Source organism: Chrysemys picta, chromosome 3 (assembly GCF_011386835.1).
Source record: "Chrysemys picta bellii isolate R12L10 chromosome 3, ASM1138683v2, whole genome shotgun sequence".
Taxonomy (NCBI): Eukaryota; Metazoa; Chordata; order Testudines; family Emydidae; genus Chrysemys; species Chrysemys picta.
The window spans coordinates 83,935,152-83,952,660 of NC_088793.1; the positions used below are offsets into that span (position 1 = coordinate 83,935,152).

Consider the following 17,509-nt stretch of genomic DNA (forward strand, 5'->3'; position numbering starts at 1 on the left):
TCAGTGGTATCCGTAGGGGACCAGCTCTGGAGTCTTCTGGACTGGTGCGCGTATGCACCAGTATACGGGGCACTGCTGGCCCCCTTCCTCCCTCAGTTCCTTCTTACTGCCAGTGACAGTGCTGGGAAGCTCCCCTTGCTCTAGCAAGTGGTTTCTCTTTCACTGGTTCTTTGAACTTTTATTGTGTAAACAGTTGTAGATAGTTATCAATACCTAATAGTGTTAGTGTACTTAGTTATTCATAGTCCCCCCAGGGACTTAGCCCAGGGACAGGGCATGCCCTGCTCCCCAGGGCTTCAAGCCCAGTGATCCACATCTTAGGGCTTGTCTACACTGGCACTTTACAGCACTGCAACTTTTTCATTTAGGGGTGTAAAAAACACCCCCTTGAGCGCTGCAAGTTTCAGTGCTGTAAAGTGCCACTGTAGTCAGTGCACAAGTGCTGGGAGCTATTCCCCTCGTGGAGGTGGGATTTTTTATAGTGCTGGGAGAGCTCTCTCCTTTCCTCACCGCTTGGACTGCTATAACTACGGACTCAATACAGTGGCAGCAGAGTATACCCTCCAATTTTGTTCTATCCCCCCCTTCCCACCCTCCCTTCTCTGTCCCTCTTTAGGGACCCTTCTTACAAGCAATTGCTCGCCCAGGAGGCGCAAGCCCTCCTGCGGCTGGGGGCCTGGAGGAAGCTCCCACAGAATGAAGAGGGAAAGATTTTTACTCCCGGTATTTTCTCATTCCAAAGGCCCCAGGGGGCCTATGCCCCATCCTGGACTTGCGAGACCTGGTCTCCCTGGCCTCCATTATCCCCTCACTGGAGACTGGTATACCACCCTCAACCTAAAAGATGCTTTCTTTCGCATCTCAATATTTCCTGGACCCAAGAGATTTCTACGATTTGTTGTCGGTCAGACACATTACCAGTTCACAGTGCTCCTGTTCAGCCTAACGACAGCGTCAAGAGTGTTTACAAAGTGCATGGCGGTAGTTGCAGCTTACCTTAGGCGTCGGGGGTTCCAAATCTATCCCTATCTGGATGACTGGCTCATTAAGGGCCCCTCCAAAGGGCAGGTGCAGCGCAGTATCGAAGTGCTATGAGCCACTTGTCATGCCCTGGGCCTGTTGATAAATGAACAAAAATCAACATTGGTCCCTGTTCAGAGGATAGAGTTCACTGGAGCAGTCCTCGACTCTACCCAAGCCAGAGCATTCTTACCACAAGCCAGGTTCAGAGCAATGTCAGATCTGATTGCCCAAGTCACTGCACACCCGCTCACCACATCTCAGGTCTGTCTCAGACTCCTAGGGCACATGGCTGCGTGCATCTACATAGTCTGGCACGCAAGACTGCAGCTGAGGCCTCTTCAAATGTGGTTGTTGTCGGTTTATTCCCCAGCCAGACATTGCTTGGCTAGGCTCCTCACGACACCACCTCAGGTACTCACCTCCCTCTAATGGTGGTGCAATCCAAATCCAGCGATGGAAGGGGTTCTGTTTGTGGCTCCACGGCCCACAGTGTGCCTGGTGTCGGATGCGTCCGACCTCAGCTGGGGAGAGTACCTCAGTTCCCTCAAAACTCAAGGACTATGGTCATGGGAGGAGCTGTCACTTCACGTAAACATCAGAGAGCGCAGGGCCATTCGCCTGGCGTGCAAGGTGTTCCTTCCCCATCTATCTGGTCAAGTGGTGCAGGTACTGACAGACAACATGGCCTCAGTGTTCTACATCAACAGACAAGGGGGAGCCTGGTCGTTGTTGCAGAAAGATTTGAGTTAAATTATATTAAACCAATAATGTGCTCTAAAATGATGCCTTTAATTTAAAACCTTTTTTTATTAACTATTTAAACTGGTAACCAAGGTTGTAGCCCGCCCTAAAGGAATTGCCAGGGAAAGCTGCAGCTAGCTTGCTTTCCCTTGAAAGGACACGGATACAGCCCTCCGATCAAGAATAGACAGGTAAGCAGTAAATCTTTGAAAACAAAATAATATTTATTTAGAAATGAGTGATTACAGTAAAAGAATAGAGATGGATATAAGTAGGAACAAATACGAAAAAGGTTACAGTTGCAGTTTCATCCATCAAGATGCACTTGGCGGCCATATCAGCCTTTCATCTGCACATATTCTCAGTATTCTCACATAAAATGATGGTCAGATTCCTCAAGGGCCTCTAGAGGCTGTTTCCTCCGGTATGGGATCTGGTTCCCCAATGGGATTTCAATCTAATCCTTTCCAGGCTTAACCGTCCTCCTTTCGAGTCTCTAACCTCTTAGAATCATAGAATCATAGACTTTAAGGTGAGAAGGGACCAATATGATCGTCTAGTCTGACCTCCTGCACAATGCAGGCCACAGAATCTCACCCACCCACTCCCGCAACAAACCCCTAACCCAGGGGTAGGCAACCTATGGCACGCGAGCTGATTTTCAGTGGCACTCACACTGCTCGGGTCCTGGCCATTGGTTTGGGGGGCTCTGCATTTTAATTTAATTTTAAATGAAGCTTCTTAAACATTTAAAAAACCTTATTTACTTTACATACAACAATAGTTTAGTTATATATTATAGACTTATAGAAAGAGACCTTCTAAAAACGTTAAAATGTATTACTGGCACGTGAAATCTTAAATCAGAGTGAATCAATGAAGACTCGGCACACCACTTCTGAAAGGTTGCCGACCCCTGCCCTAACCTATGTCTGAGCCATTGAAGTCCTCAAATCATGGTTTAAAGACTTCAAGGTGCAGAGAATCTTCCAGCAAGTGACCCGTGCCCCATGCTGCAGAGGAAGGCGAAAACCCCCCAGGGCCTCTGCCAATCTGCCCTGAAGGAAAATTCCTTCCTGACCCCAAATATGGCCATCAGCTAAACCCTGAGCATGTGGGCAAGACTCACCAGCCAGATACCCAGGAAAGAATTCTCTGTAGTAACTCAGATCCCACCCCATCTAACATCCCATCACAGGCCATTGGGCATGTTTACCGCTAATAGTCAAAGATCAATTAATTGCCAAAATTAGGCTATCCCATCATACCATCCCCTCCATACACTTATCAAGCTTAGTCTTGAAACCAGATATGTCTTTTGCCCCCACTGCTCCCCTTGGAAGGCTGTTCCAGAACTTCACTCCTCTGATGATTAGAAACCATTGTCTAATTTCAAGTCTAAACTTCCTGATGGTCAGTTTATATCCATTTGTTCTTGTGTCCACACTGGTACTGAGCTTAAATAATTCCTCTCCCTCCCTGGTATTTATCCCTCTGATATATTTATAGAGAGCAATCATATCTCCCCTCAGCCTTCTTTTGGTTAGGCTAAAGGCTTTGAGTCTCCTTTCATAAAACAGGTTTTCCATTCCTCGGATCATCCTAGTAGCCCTTCTCTATATCTGTTCCAGTTTGAATTCACCCTTCTTAAATATGGGAGACCAGAACTGCACACAGTATTCCAGATGAGGTCTCACCAGTACCTTGTATAACGGTACTAACACCACCTTATCTCTTGCTGTCTCTTGCACCTGTCGTGGAAGGTCGCATTCCTTGTAGCCACTACTTCGGCAAGGCGAGTCTCCGAGATTAAAGCTCTCACTTCGGAGCCCCTGTATATGGTGTTCTACAAGGACAAGGGTCAGCTGCAGCCCCATCCAGCCTTCCTGCCGAAGATGGTGTTGCACTTCCATGTCAACCGGGATATCTTCCTCCCAGTGTTCTATCCAAAGACACACGCAACCAACGAGGAGAGACGCCCGCACACTCTAGATGTCAGGCGTGCCCTCGTTTTCTTCTTGGAGTGCACCAAACCCTTTTGCAGATCGACTCAGCTCTTTACTGCAATTGGTGACAGGATGAAGGGCCTTCTGGTGTCCTCTCAGAGGATTTCAAGCTGCATCCACGCTTGTTACGAGTTGGTGCAGGCTGTGCCTCCACTGAAGTGAAGGCTCACTCTAATAGGGCTCAGGCGTCTTTGGCTGCCTTCCTGGTGCATGTCCCTATCCCTGGTGCAGGGCTGTGACGTGGTCTTCGGTACACACGTTCACCCACGCATTATGCCATTACCCAGCAGGCCAGAGATGACGCTAGATTTGGCAAAGCTGTGTTGTAATTGACACATCCATGAACTCCTGCCTGCCTTCAGAGGTATTGCTTGGGAGTCACCTACAATGGAACGGACATGAGCAAGCACTCGAATAAGAAAAAATGGTTACTAACCTTTTGTAACTGTTGTTCTTCAAGATGAGTTGCTCATGTCCATTCCATGAGCCACCTTCCTTCCCCTCTGTCGGAGATCTGGCAAGAATGAACTGAGGGAGGGAGAGGGCCAGCAGCGCCCCTTTTACCGGTGCATACGCGTGCTACTCCAGAGGGCACCAGAGCCAGTCCCCTATGGATACCACTAAGGAAAAATCTTCTGGCACCGGTGCATGTGGCGAGCACACACACCTATAATGGAATGGACATGAGCAACGCATCTCGAAGAACAATAATTACACAAGGTTAGTAATGTTTTTTTAACCCAGTTATGTTTATTTAGTCTCCTCTTTTCCAATTAGAATTTCCCTAAACTGTTTCTCAAAACTTAACATCTTCAGATCTAAAATATTAAGATCTGCCATCTTTGGGACCCTATGCTGCACCTACTCCAAGACAGCAATAACTTTCTGTGATACATGACCAATTTTGCACTTAGTGGAGATCCATATTCTGGACATTTAATAAATTCATTCTGCAATGACAACAGGCCCACCGACAGCAATTCCGGGCCCCAGGGCTGTCCCTAGGAGGGGGCGGGGCCCAGGGCAGAAGTGACAAATACGTCACTTCAGGGACCGCCCGTCACTTCCGGGACTGACGCGCTGGCCAATCGCACAAAGCATGGGGCCCGGAGCAGTCATGTGTGCCTCGGAGCTGTGTGGCCCGCCCACATGATTTAAAAGGACCCGGGCCCCTGGGCAATTGCCCCGTTTGCCCCGCCGTTGGCGGGCCTGAGTGACAATATCTCTGGTTATCTGTGTGTTCCTTTATGTCTACTTTTAATAAAGCTAACTTCCCATCACAGGGCCTTTCTTTTCCAAATGTTCACTTTATCTTAAATACATACATAGAGCACAATCTCTAACACCTTATAGTACACTTTTTTACTGTAATACTTGTTTTGTACAATCGTTGCTATCTTAGTCAGTTTTCCTTTTTTTAAAACCACAGGGATTGGTTTCTCTGAGTTGATTTTTCCCCTCCTGTTTCCGAGCTTCACTACAGGTTGTAAACATACTTTAGGGAAATGGAACGTGTAGTGTTTTGCAGTTGACTTCTAAATGTTTTAAGGGTTCTGATTAGAGTATAGACTAGAAGAGAGTAGGTACAATCTCAAAGAAATGCAACTGAATCAAGGTAATAAATTTGAAGCAAGACAAAATGATAGAGTACCAATTACAATATCAAAGTTTTTTGAAACAATGATAGGATAAACACACCATTTAAAAAAAGTATATAACAGCAGGCATCCATGGGGGGACTACAGGGCAATACTTTACTTTATTTGTAAACAAGAAAATACAGGTTACTGAATCTGTGAGGCTTTAGCAATTTGCTTTAAAAGGTTGAAAAATTACCCAGCATGCCCTTTTAAATCATAATGCATGTGGTTTTTGTATTTCTGTATCTAAACTACATATGTGTGTATTATTGCTTTATATGTTCCACAGAGTTAAATGCAGCACTCCCACTGTTTATTTTTCTATTTTATTCACTTCAGGAATACATCGTCTTAAACTGAGCTTGCCTAAAAGGAAGCCAGGACTAATGGCCAAGTCATATGATCCAATAGCCCCTATAGCCGAGGAAATAAGTGAGGGGGCCTGTCTCTTGTGTTTTGATGAATTTCAGGTAAGTAATTAATTAGAGTTTCCTGGCTTCAATAAAACATTTAAAGTATTGTTTGATCTTTTACCTTAAATATAATGCCCTTTGTTGTTAGTATAGCGTTCAAGTTACTACCCCATGGTGAACTGTAGAAGATAAAAGTTCAGAAATAGAAATTGTTTCCAAGACTGTGAAGAAAATACTTTTCAAAGAAGTGGAAGTTGACTGCTTCAGTCTACTTTGAGTCACTTTCAGTTATCTCCGCTAATCAACATCATTAAAGCTCACTGTAGAGGACAAATAGAATTTGATGAGATTCTTATGAGCACTTTGGGACAGAGATTTTCTTTTTATGATGAGTTTGTACAGTGTCTAGCACAGTGGAACACCGGTCCATGTTTGGTATCCCCCTCTCCCACACAGCATTCCTGCAGTTGAAATAACAAAATAATAATTTGATTCATTGAGATCAAGGACATGGGAACAATATATCAAATTAAACCTAAATTCTGTGGCAATGTCCTGAAGACTTTGTGCACTGGGCTATCAATCTGTGGCAATGTCAGATAAATTTTAAAATTTAAACTTTTATTGAATTAAATAAGAAAATGAATAATAAATTGATAAAATATTCTTTGTTTAACTTACCTTGATTAATTCAGTTTATTCTGTACTACCCCTGAATTCTTAATTTTCATTGTGCCTTACAAATTTATGTTGAAAACACACCAACTGCATTATAGAAATTGTCCACAGGGAAGCTGGAAGTTGTGGTAGCTTGAGATGATTGGGGCTTGTTGGCGTCTGAGAAGTTGTAGGAGACAGACTGGGATAAAGATGTTTCCTGGGTATTACTGCTAAAATGATCAGCAATTAAGTAGTTATCCATGTTGACACTTAAATTGTCATTGTTAAGTTTTAAAGTTAATATCCTGTTGAGGTGAATGGAGAAGCTTACACCTTTCAGTCATTGTTTCAGGCAGTCTGCTGACCTGAGAAGACAACACTGCATCATAAAGTTGTAGTGATGTAGGGCTGGAAGGGACCTCAAGAGGTCATCAAATCCAACCCCCCATGCTGAGGCAGGACCAAGTAGACCTAGATCATGCCTGGCAGGTGTTTCTCCAGCATGTTCTAAAAAACCTCCAGTGATGCGGGTTCAACAACCTCCCTTGGAAGCCTATTCCAGAGCATAACTACAGTTAGAAAATGTTTCCGAATATCTAACCTAAATCTCCCTTCCTGCAGATTAATCCCATTGCTTCTTGTCCTACCTTCAGTGGATGCTGAGAACAATTGTTTATTTCCATCAGTTTATACTCAGTTCACATTGGAATCCTTTTTTACAGCCATGAATGCTATAAAGTTAATTTAAAAAAACAATAAATCTTCTGTTCTAGAGTATAATTCTGCAGCAATAATGAATTCTTTAGTAAACTGTATGTCTGCAGAATGCACAAGGACATTGCTGTGGTGCAGTGTCATTCATGGGAATGTTTGTAATAATAAAGAAAATTCTATTTAAGAAAATTTCTTGCGTATCTTTTGATAGGTAAAAGCCAGTGCTGGTCTCTTATTAGAGTAGCACTTGTTTTTTGTACTAGTGACTGAGGATGAAATGCACATTATTGAATTATGCAAATTAATGAGTAAGTAGACAACTGTGATAAAGGATTCTGTATCACAGAATATCCTTTGTTCGATATTTTGTCAAATATTGTTTTAATTATATTACTTAGTATGCTAGTTTTATACTGTAGTTGAATTTTTACAAATAACTGGATATTATGATATGTCTTTGAGTGAGGCTACTGTATTTTGTTTTGGCTTTTGTGTCAAAACTTGTTGTCTGACTATACTGAAAGAAGAACAGGAGACAATTGATATGGTGTTAATCAGGTTGCAACTTTATTATTAGATATCTGGGACTACTCAGCAGATAAAAATGTACAGTGCAGGTAATTCCATGTTTATTCAATATCTACCCGAGGGGCTTCCACCAACCCCTCTCTTTTTCCATCCTGGTCCCACAGCCAACCCTTTGCTGGGACCTTACAATCCCCCCCTTGAACGAGGGTTAAGGTGGGCTATTATAAGTAAAGGGGTTGGCTCCCTGCTGTACCAGTCATAGGAGTCCCCCTCCCCCATTCTGCTCCTTTTTAAGCAGTGGGGACATCGGGGAGCATGTGAGGTCATGTGCACCCCCAGATTTGCTGCTTGGCTTGTACTTAGCATGCTCAGTAACACTGCTGCCCATGGGCAGGCACAGGTCATCTCTGTTTTTAAGTCCTTTACCAAGCTATTTATTTGGTCACTCTATCCCTTCCCTGTGGAGCCCTGCACTGGACATCTGCCCGATCCTTGCATAATGAGTGGTGACATCATAGCCTAACTTCTTTCCCTACTCACGATAACAAACCCCTTCCCAAACCCACTGTGCGGAAGGTGAAAACACCCCCACTCCACCTATTCCAATCTGGTGGTAAGGGAAAAATTCCTTCCCAGCCCCCCTAGAAAGAAGCAGCTAGCACGAAGCCCACAGCTGGTCCTGACCAAACCTGGTATTTTGCCCCCTCAAGGGGAGGCAGGGTGGGTGCTGCCCCACCTGGTCTGGGGAAAAGGGTCTTCTCCCGCCAGATTTACCCCTTTTGAACTTCCCAGCCTTTCCGGTCCCTGGAGATGAGTCAGCGTCAGCACACTGACCCACTCCGCCTTTTGCAGCAGCTTTTGAGCTTTGCTCCTCCTCCTGGCCGTAAAGAGCTATTTCCTCTTCCCCAGCAAGTCGGACAATAGCCTCCCCCACAAACACATACACACACACTTAAAGATGTGGTGTGTTCAATTTTGCAAATTTATGACAGGCCTTTGTGTGTTTGTTATGGTGGTGTTTTTTAAAAAATACTCAAGTATAATAATAAGGCAAATTGGGTAGAATACTGTTTCCTGAATCTGATCGAACTTTCTCAGAAGACTCTCAGATAATGGCTTTGTTGCCTACACAGTCATATAAAATCCTTTAGCTTCTGCAAGCCTGAGTATTCAGCCTTTGGTTTGGGATTTTGTTTTGCTTCTAACTTTGGTTGCTCATTTATGAGTGGAGATGGCAACCCGTGCAATACTTAAGGACAACAAGGTGAAGTCAAGAAAAAGTTTCAGCTTTAGCTATGAATGGCCTAGCTTTTGTAAAGTTTTAAGGAAGATATCTCATGTCACAATCTTTTTATGTGTGTAGGTATTGTAAATACAAAGACTTGGGGGGAGGCGGAGGTGTGCATGTGTATCACCATTGATGCAAAAGTGTCAAAAAATACTTGACGGCTGATTAGTCGGCTTGTGCAAATACAAGTACACTCTGTAATAGACAAGTAACATTTTAATTTAGTGAAAATGTGCCATTTTTCCTCTCTTGCAAAAGACTGGTTATGTTTTAAAGTTATTTCACAGGCAGAAGAGAGGCTGCAAATCATGTTGCCAGATGGGAGAAGAGTTCATTTGTCTTATTCATTATACGTTATTCCCAATCTCCTCCTTCCACCTAGAAAACACTGCAAGTGCCTTTCTACACCCCTTGTCAGGCACAAGGATTACACCACCACATCACGCTTCCTCAGAGTTTGCTTTAGTTTTTGTACTGCATGCTTGCTTGCTTTTCCCTGTGTTCCTTTTGTAAAAGAAACCACTTGTACCAAGCTTACTCATGTTTTTCCTCTTCCATGTTTTTTAACTCTTGGCTTTGAATGAAGTACTATTTCTGATTCTTAACCTAATTGTTTGCTGGTAATTTTATATTTGCTTCATCCAGTGAGTATGAACAGTATTGCAAAACAGAGCTCTGCAGAAACTGATACATAATCCAACTACACACCATGTTGTATTTATACTACTAAGCAATGTGAAGTTTTTGAGTAAACATGATATGCCAGAGATGTACATTTTAAACACTCGATAAAGGAACCTCTTTGCTAATTCCAGTATAGGATATGTTGATATAAATAACTCTTTTCCCGTATGGGTACCCACTGCTTGGTTACTCCAGTACTGAAGAGTTTTCTGTTTTTGTTCCACATTTCAAAGGTAGGCTCAGATCCTTCTGGAATTTTTTTTCAAGTTGATTAATACAAGATCAAGGGGCCACCAAATGACATTAATAGGTAGCAGGTTTAAGACAAACACAAGAAAGTATTTTTTCACGCAACGCCCTGTCAACCTCTGGAACTCCTTGCCAGAGGTTGTTGTGAAGGCCAATACCTAAATAGTCACAAAGTGATGTGATGTCTGGGAGAGCTGTTCAGATGGGAGGAACAAACTCTTAAAGAAAGACCCACGTTATCCTTCATTTCCCTAGTTGGTTTCCCCAGCAGAGATGCTAATTGGCAGTCTTAACACAAGGCTTGATTTACTCAAATTTAAGCAAACACTAGATTTACAAATACAACTGGAAGAAAAACAAAAGAGGCAGAACAAATATTAACTGTGACATACAGACAAAATTGCTGTCCACAATGACAGCTGAAAAATCCTTTTACTTGAGAACAGACAATGTCAGTGGAAGCAAGTCGTTACTCCTACCACAGAACCATGATCATGCATTGTGGAAATGGACAGAAGTACCAGAGAAGTTGTTGAGATTTACTTGAAATATTGAAGGTTTCCTTTAGATACCTTTTGCATATAGGAGAAAAGGTGACGATGTTGTTCTTTGTAGTATAGAGGAGACGAGGTTCTGTGACACTGACAGCAGAAAACAATGAAGATGCCCACTTTTCAGAGACCACCAAATGCAGAATTGTTAAAGACAACAGCATTGCTGAAGTTGCTGAGTTCCATTTAACACATGGCTGAAGTCACATCTTAGTCACCCTGGAGTAAATCATATTAGAGCCTGTAGGAGTTGGGGTGAGGAACAGCCACAGACAAATACAAATTAAAATAACGTATTGACTAAGTGACTAAGTGAAAAGTATTTCAGAATCTAGTGACTTATTCTACTCATTATTTCTTAAAGTTCTTACTGAAAGAATTCAGATATCTTAAAATGGAGATGTAATAGGTTTCATGTTACAAGTTCTGTATGGCTGCCACTATACGAATGCTTATGTTAAGCCTCTGAGCATGCCTTATGAACTAGATGTTTCTGAAAGCTTGATCAGTCTTAATATGAGCTGCTTGTGAACAGATTAATAAATAGTATTTTTTCTTCCCAATCTTTTGTCATTAGTGCGTATGATAAATAAAACAACCCATCTTTTTTGCATCCACATAAATAGTATACTCCTTTAATAGATGGCCCTAAATATAAAATCCTGAGAGTCATACCATTTGTAATTACAATTTTGGTGCTTTTCAGTATCCTAATGGGTGGTTTATAAAATCTGGATTTTATTTTATTTTGTTGAGTGCTGAAATAACTCTACATAAAAGTAATTAGGCTTCTAATTTTGTAATACCTGTGGTAGGTAGCAATGGTAATGAAAATAAAATCCCTACTTTTTGGTAAGCAGAATGATCACACAGAGATAGTATTTAAATACTATTCAGTATCACTTGGGTTTAAAAAAGAACTACAGTTAGACAGTTTTTACAAGCCAGCAAAGCTATTAAAAGCCTCTAATAAAAAACTAGGCTCTTATTTTTGTGCTAATACTAATTACTGATAATACATGCTTATGTTTGTCATTCATTATATGGAGCAGTACCAATCAGTGGATGACTGAGTCTCAAGCACTTACACATGTAAATTAACTATTCGATTTTTTTTTCTTTTTTACTTAAGTGAGTCATAATGGAAAGCAGCACTAGGTCATAAAAATCTTTTCTCTTAAATGCTAATGAAATTTCTCCATTCTCTCCATTAGCAGACTCCCCTTATTGGTAATTTGTAGCCTTCTCTTTTGTTCCTGGTTGTAATGAATGCTGGGTACAGAAAAAACCTGAGCTATGAGAACGCTTCAGTTATTGTCTTCTGCTTGCTTACACTGTAAAATTATCTTTCCCTTCCAAAGCTGTACAAGATCAAAAGAAAATAAATTGGCACCCCAGTACACAAAATGACTCTTGCTTTATTAATTATGTAGCTTTCAAAAGTTAATTTATTCTGGTAAGGCAAAAACACTAAAATTCTGTAACATCAAATAATAACTCAGTAACAGGCCTTTATTCATTGCTTTCTCTTACTTCATTGTAAACATTTGCACTGGAGTGTACATAAATGTTACAATTCTCTTCAATCCTCCATTATGTTCTCTGCTCCTGGAAAAGTATATTTTGCCACATAAGTGTGTAGTTAAAAAAAAATACAAAGTTTGTAGTAAAATAATGTATATCACCATTTTAAAAATCCAATTCCTGAGATTTTTTTCTGACACAATAAAAAAGTCCAAATTCTTTTTAGATTTGAAATTACGTTCTGATTTATTATCAGAAATAAAACTGGCATTCGAGCAGTTGAAAAGAAGCTTCTGTTTGAGTGTGCAGAAACTAAATTTAACAGTGATCTTAACTTTCAAATTAAATAATGTATGCACCACTTTCCTTTACATGTCTTGAGTTTTGAAGACAACTTTGGAAGTTTCTGAAGTTTTAATAATTCAGAAGAGCCTTCAGGAAAACATCAGTAGCTGACTACAGCTACAGCAGCTACACTCAACAGGTTGTGTGTTCCTCAACCATGCAAACCTTGATAGAAGTACAATAACTGTCCTGAACACACCAGAGGGTTGCTGGATGATACATGCACTCCATGGAGTGTGTTATTGAACTTATTGTTGAGGAAGAAAAGAAAATGTAATAACCCCCCCCCCCCTAAATATTAGTCCTCCGACAACCATTCACCTAGTTCTTGCGGAAGGATGGATCACAGGGAAGGAGAAAACTGCTTCTATTAAAGCTTTCCCCCAGTGTCTCCAAACTAGCTGTCAGGAGCAGAGTCTAAGGCTATATCTACACTATGGACCTTACAGTGGCACAGCTGTACCGCTGCAGCTGCGCCATTGTAAGGTCTTCTGTGTAGCTGTTCTATCCTGGCGGGAGAGCGCTCTCTTGCCAGTATAGTTAAATCACCCCCAACTAATGGCAGTAGCTATGTCAGCGTGAGAGCATCTCCCACCGACATAGCGCGGTCCACACCGGCACTTTTGTCAGTAAAACTTCTGTTGGTCGCGGTGTGGTTTTTTTCACACCCCTGACCAACAAAAGTTTTGCTGACAAAAGTGCCAGTGTAGACAAAGGCTGACTTTTTCCTCCTTTCCCCCTTTTTGCCTTGCTTCACCACAAATTGGTGGATTAAGTGGAGGCTGCAGTGGCTTCAACTACTTAACCCACAAACCCCCAAAAGTTTAAGGCCAGATATACACATAAAACTTTTGCCAGTATAGTAATGTTGGTTAAGGGTGGATTTTTTTTGTATGCTGTTTTATATCAACAAAAACCCTATTGTAGGCACAGTTATATTGGCAAAGAAGTGCTTTTGTTTGGGGAACGGCATGAGCTATATCAGCAAAAGCACTCTTGCCAGTATAAGGCACGTCTACACTAGGAGGCTATACTGGCAAACATTTTCTAATGTAGACTAAGGCCTGGTCTGCACTAGGAATTTAAAAATCAACACCTCTGAGAGATGTGGCTATACTGACCTAAGCCCTGGTATAGAGAGCACTAGGTCAATGGGAGAATTCTCCTGTCGACCTAGCTACTGCCTCTCAGGGAGGTGGATTACCTATGCCAACAGGGGAAACCCTCCTGTCAATGTAGGTAGCGTCTTCACTGAAGTGCTACACCAGTACCGCTGTAGCGGTACAGCTCTGCATTTTACGTGAAGACATGTCTCTAGCTGCCGCCTCTCAGGAAGGTGGATTACTTGTGCCAACAGGAGCATTTAAGTGTAGACATACCCTAGGTCTAAGGCTCCAATCCTTTAACTGATAACACATAGGTGGACTGTTTGGCCTGTGAAAAGCATGGCTTTATGTGGGTATAGCAGTCCACCTGCGTGTTATCTATTGCAGGATTGCAGCCCGCAGCTCCAGACCTACAATCCAGATAGGCAGAAACCCCCTTGTGGGATCAGGGCCTAAATTAAGACAAAGTTGATGTAATGAACAATAGGAGGGAAAGTGCGAGGGAAACATAGATAACAGTAGTTAAGATGGTTTTGTTATTGGGTACATTGATTTTTTTTTTATTAGCCCGTGAGATTCTGTAACCCCTATAGTATACTGTCATATCTAATTTTTCTTCTGTTCAGAAAAGTTTGATATTTTTCTCCATTCTGACGCAACATTATGTATGCTGCAAGTCTATAGGATCAGTTTCTAGATACCATAAAGTTAGTTAAAACTAGCCTTAGAAAATAGTTTGTCTAAGAATTTTCACTTTGTTGCTTGTTGTTAATTTTTTTCGGTATTAATTGTAGCACCCAATTTTTTTCATGTTTTTTAAGTGAATGTTTTGTCTGAAGGTTAGAAGAGGCTGACTATGCTGGAAGTGACTGCAGTGCCTTTTGATTATTCATGGACAGTAATAGAAGGCACTTAAAAAGAACAATGAAATTGCTTATTTTTGTGATGGGCCATCTGTTGAATTGTTTTGTACAACAATCACACAATAGTATCTATGTCATATCATTCTATTTTCTACAGCAGCTGATTATGTATAGTTGGCTACTTGTCCTTATTTCTGAAGTCCCATGACCATTTAAAGTCACCTCTACCAACCTTTACTAGAAAGGTAATAGAAATGTAAAACAGCTGGTATGTATTTTCCTTCTTTATCTTCTGTTTTTCATGTTGGTTCTAATTAATTAGGCCTCTTTGAAATGTGTAGGTCTGTTTTCTGTGTCTCCCACCTGTAGTTTTATAATAGAAGTTAACATGGAATCATTTAGCAATTGGTAAAGAAATGATGGGGTTCTGTAATAAAGAGCAGGCAAGTTTTAAAAGATTGCCATGCGTTCCCTGCTTATTAATTATCTCCTTTATTTCCCCCTCCCCCACAAGCAATCATTAGAATCTTTCTCCAGGATTTTACTAACAAGCCTTTTTTTTTCTTTTCTGACTATGAAACCATTTGCAGATCTATTATGGCAGAAGTTGAAAGCAAGAAAAACAATTGTGTTGTCTTTCACAGGTCACTGACATTGCTGATGCCATGATTCTGAAACAGCTTTTTGAAAATCTGTTCCAAAACGGGGTTGTCGTTGTGGCAACATCTAATAGGCCACCTGAAGGTAAAAACAAACATGCTACCAATATGATACAAGCACAGTGAAACGAACACATTTCTTATAAAAGCATTTTACATTTATTCAAATTTAATGGTGATAAAATCTCTAGTTTTAAAAATCTGTGGTATTCTTTCCATGCCATGCAGATCCTTCCTAGTTTTCTCTTATGTATGGAAGTAAGGGTCCATCCTGGGTCCTACCCTCTCTTCTTCTCCCCGCCCCCACTCCCAAAATAATTTTTTTCTCTACTTCTACAGCTTCTTTAGTGATGTTTCTAACCCTTCCTATCTCTATAGTGGAGAGAAAAACTGATAAACTGCCTCAGGATTGGGTGGGCTCAAGGACACAGGCAGAGCCTGGCCAGCAGAAGGGAGAGGGAATGGAGATATTCTATCCTATCTCCTAGAACTGGAAGGGACCTTGAAAGGTCATCGAGTCCAGCCCCCTGCCTTCACTAGCAGGGCCAAGTACTGATTTTGCCCTAGATCCCTAAGTGGCCCCCTCAAGGATTGAACTCACAACCCTGGGTTTAGCAGGCTAACGCTCAAACCACTGAGCTATCACTCCTCCCTGTTTCTTCCCGCCCCATTCTTAGGCTACGGGCTTGTCTTCACTACTGTGCTACATCGGTGCCGCTGCAGCTACGTCAACAGGAGAACGTCTCCTGCTGACATAACATGATGTAGACACTGCTTTAAGTCAGTGTAATTTATATCGCTCACAGAGATGACTTTTCCACACCCCTGAGTAAGTGACGTAAGTTACATCTACTTAATCAGTGGTATAGACAATCCCTCTGTGATTTCCCCTTCTTGTGAACACATACTCACACTAGCTCTCATTGTGCTAGCACATGTATAAATAAGGAAGCTGCGGTAGCACGGGTAGCCATCCGCAGCGGAAGCATGGCTGAACTGTGCCAAATACAAACCTGCCTGAAACTGGTGTGTAAATACTTGATACGGCTCAGCCACACCTCCGGTGCTGCTACCGTGGCTACACTTGTGCTAGCTCGATGCGATCCACCAAGAGGCTCTGTCCCCAACTGCTTTGACATCACACACAAACTCTTGCGATATATTGGTTTAGAGAACTCTTTAAATAATTCTTCACAATACTATTTAATAAATAAAAGGAAGGCTTGATATGAACATTTCATAGAGCCCTTAACTATGCAAGGCTTTAGCCAAAGAGGGCTCAATAAATTAATCTTATAATTTTTTGGTAGCCAAATAACACTTCTAAGAGACAATTAATGCAATGGTATTAATTAGTATAATATTTGTTTGTTTTTTTTATTTATATGAAGTTTCATGCAAGAACCAAAGGCTTTCAAGTTACACTGATTTTCTTTGTTTAGAACAGAATCACTTAAGCTTTAAAATACAGATTTTTTCTTCCATTTTAATAGTCATAGTGAGGAGGAAATGTTATGTCTTTCAACCTTCAGTTATTATTGTACTTTTATCCTTCTTTGAGCAATTGTAATTAAGTCAAGATATAATTAACACAACTAAGTGAAAGAGAAAAAGGCAAATTGGATGGGTGCATAGTGTGGTTGGGAGCGATCTGTAAAAAGGATAACTTCAAACACCCCAAAGTTCTGCTTGTAGATCATGAGTTTGGGCTTGGACCTACCTGTTTACTTCAAAATATTAGTCTGTGAACAATTGGCTAGATTCTGGTGCCTGCCCCGATAGTGTATGTTGCTCCCGTGGTGTATAGGGACCATAAAGGGACTGCAATAGCCCGAGGGAGAATTCACCTAGCCAGAGGCAACAAGTAACTGTGGATAGTGGGGGGGGGGGCACAGTTGAAAGGTTCTGTGGGGGCACGTGACTGCCCCACATATTGCCTCTGCCTCCGTCCCCTGAAACTTGATATGTATGTAGACAACATACACTGGCAACTGCCTCTTCCTCCTCCTGCTGTCTGTCCCTGTGGCTGCCCAGACCCTTGCAGAGCTTGCAGGCATCCCTCCCTGCCTGAGTTAGCCTCAATCAATTTAGCAAGTGTTCAAAACAAGACCAACAAAAGTGGCAACACTGTCGGGATGCTCGGTTCCCCATGTGCCATCAGGATGGGTGGCGCCAGGGTGGGATGGTGCTTGGGGCAATTAACAAGAAGTTGGAGACTTACCAATCACGTTTTATTGGAGGGGGAAATATGATGCCCCCAAATCACCTTCTCCTTGAGAGGCGCATTGGATGCTGCTGCAGTTTCAATGCCCCCTGCTGCTGGGGGTGCATTGAAGCAGCAGCAACAGGGTCCCCTCCCCCCCAACCTGCTCCCCTCACCTCTGGGGCTTTCGGACTGGATTGGGCTCCACCTGAGCCGTCTGGCGCTGAGCACCACATCGCAGCTCCTCTTCCCGATCTCAAAGATGCCCCCGACTCACCTCAGCGGGCGGTCTGCAAAGAGGCAGTGAGAAAC

The 17,509-nt window shown here is 42.1% G+C and overlaps 1 protein-coding gene across 5 annotated transcripts in view; it reads left to right on the plus strand.

The window, feature by feature from the left end:
* The window catches only part of AFG1L (AFG1 like ATPase), a 130,709-nt gene that overhangs the window by 41,086 nt on the left and 72,114 nt on the right, over positions 1-17,509 (plus strand). For 4 of the 5 annotated variants that reach the window (XM_005287655.5, XM_024102439.3, XM_065588318.1 and 1 more), the window contains 2 exons: positions 5,750-5,880; positions 14,980-15,079. In XM_005287655.5, the coding sequence (XP_005287712.1) occupies positions 5,750-5,880; positions 14,980-15,079 (231 nt within the window). The remainder of the gene's footprint in view (positions 1-5,749; positions 5,881-14,979; positions 15,080-17,509) is intronic. The other variant, XM_042857671.2, reaches the window with a different exon arrangement.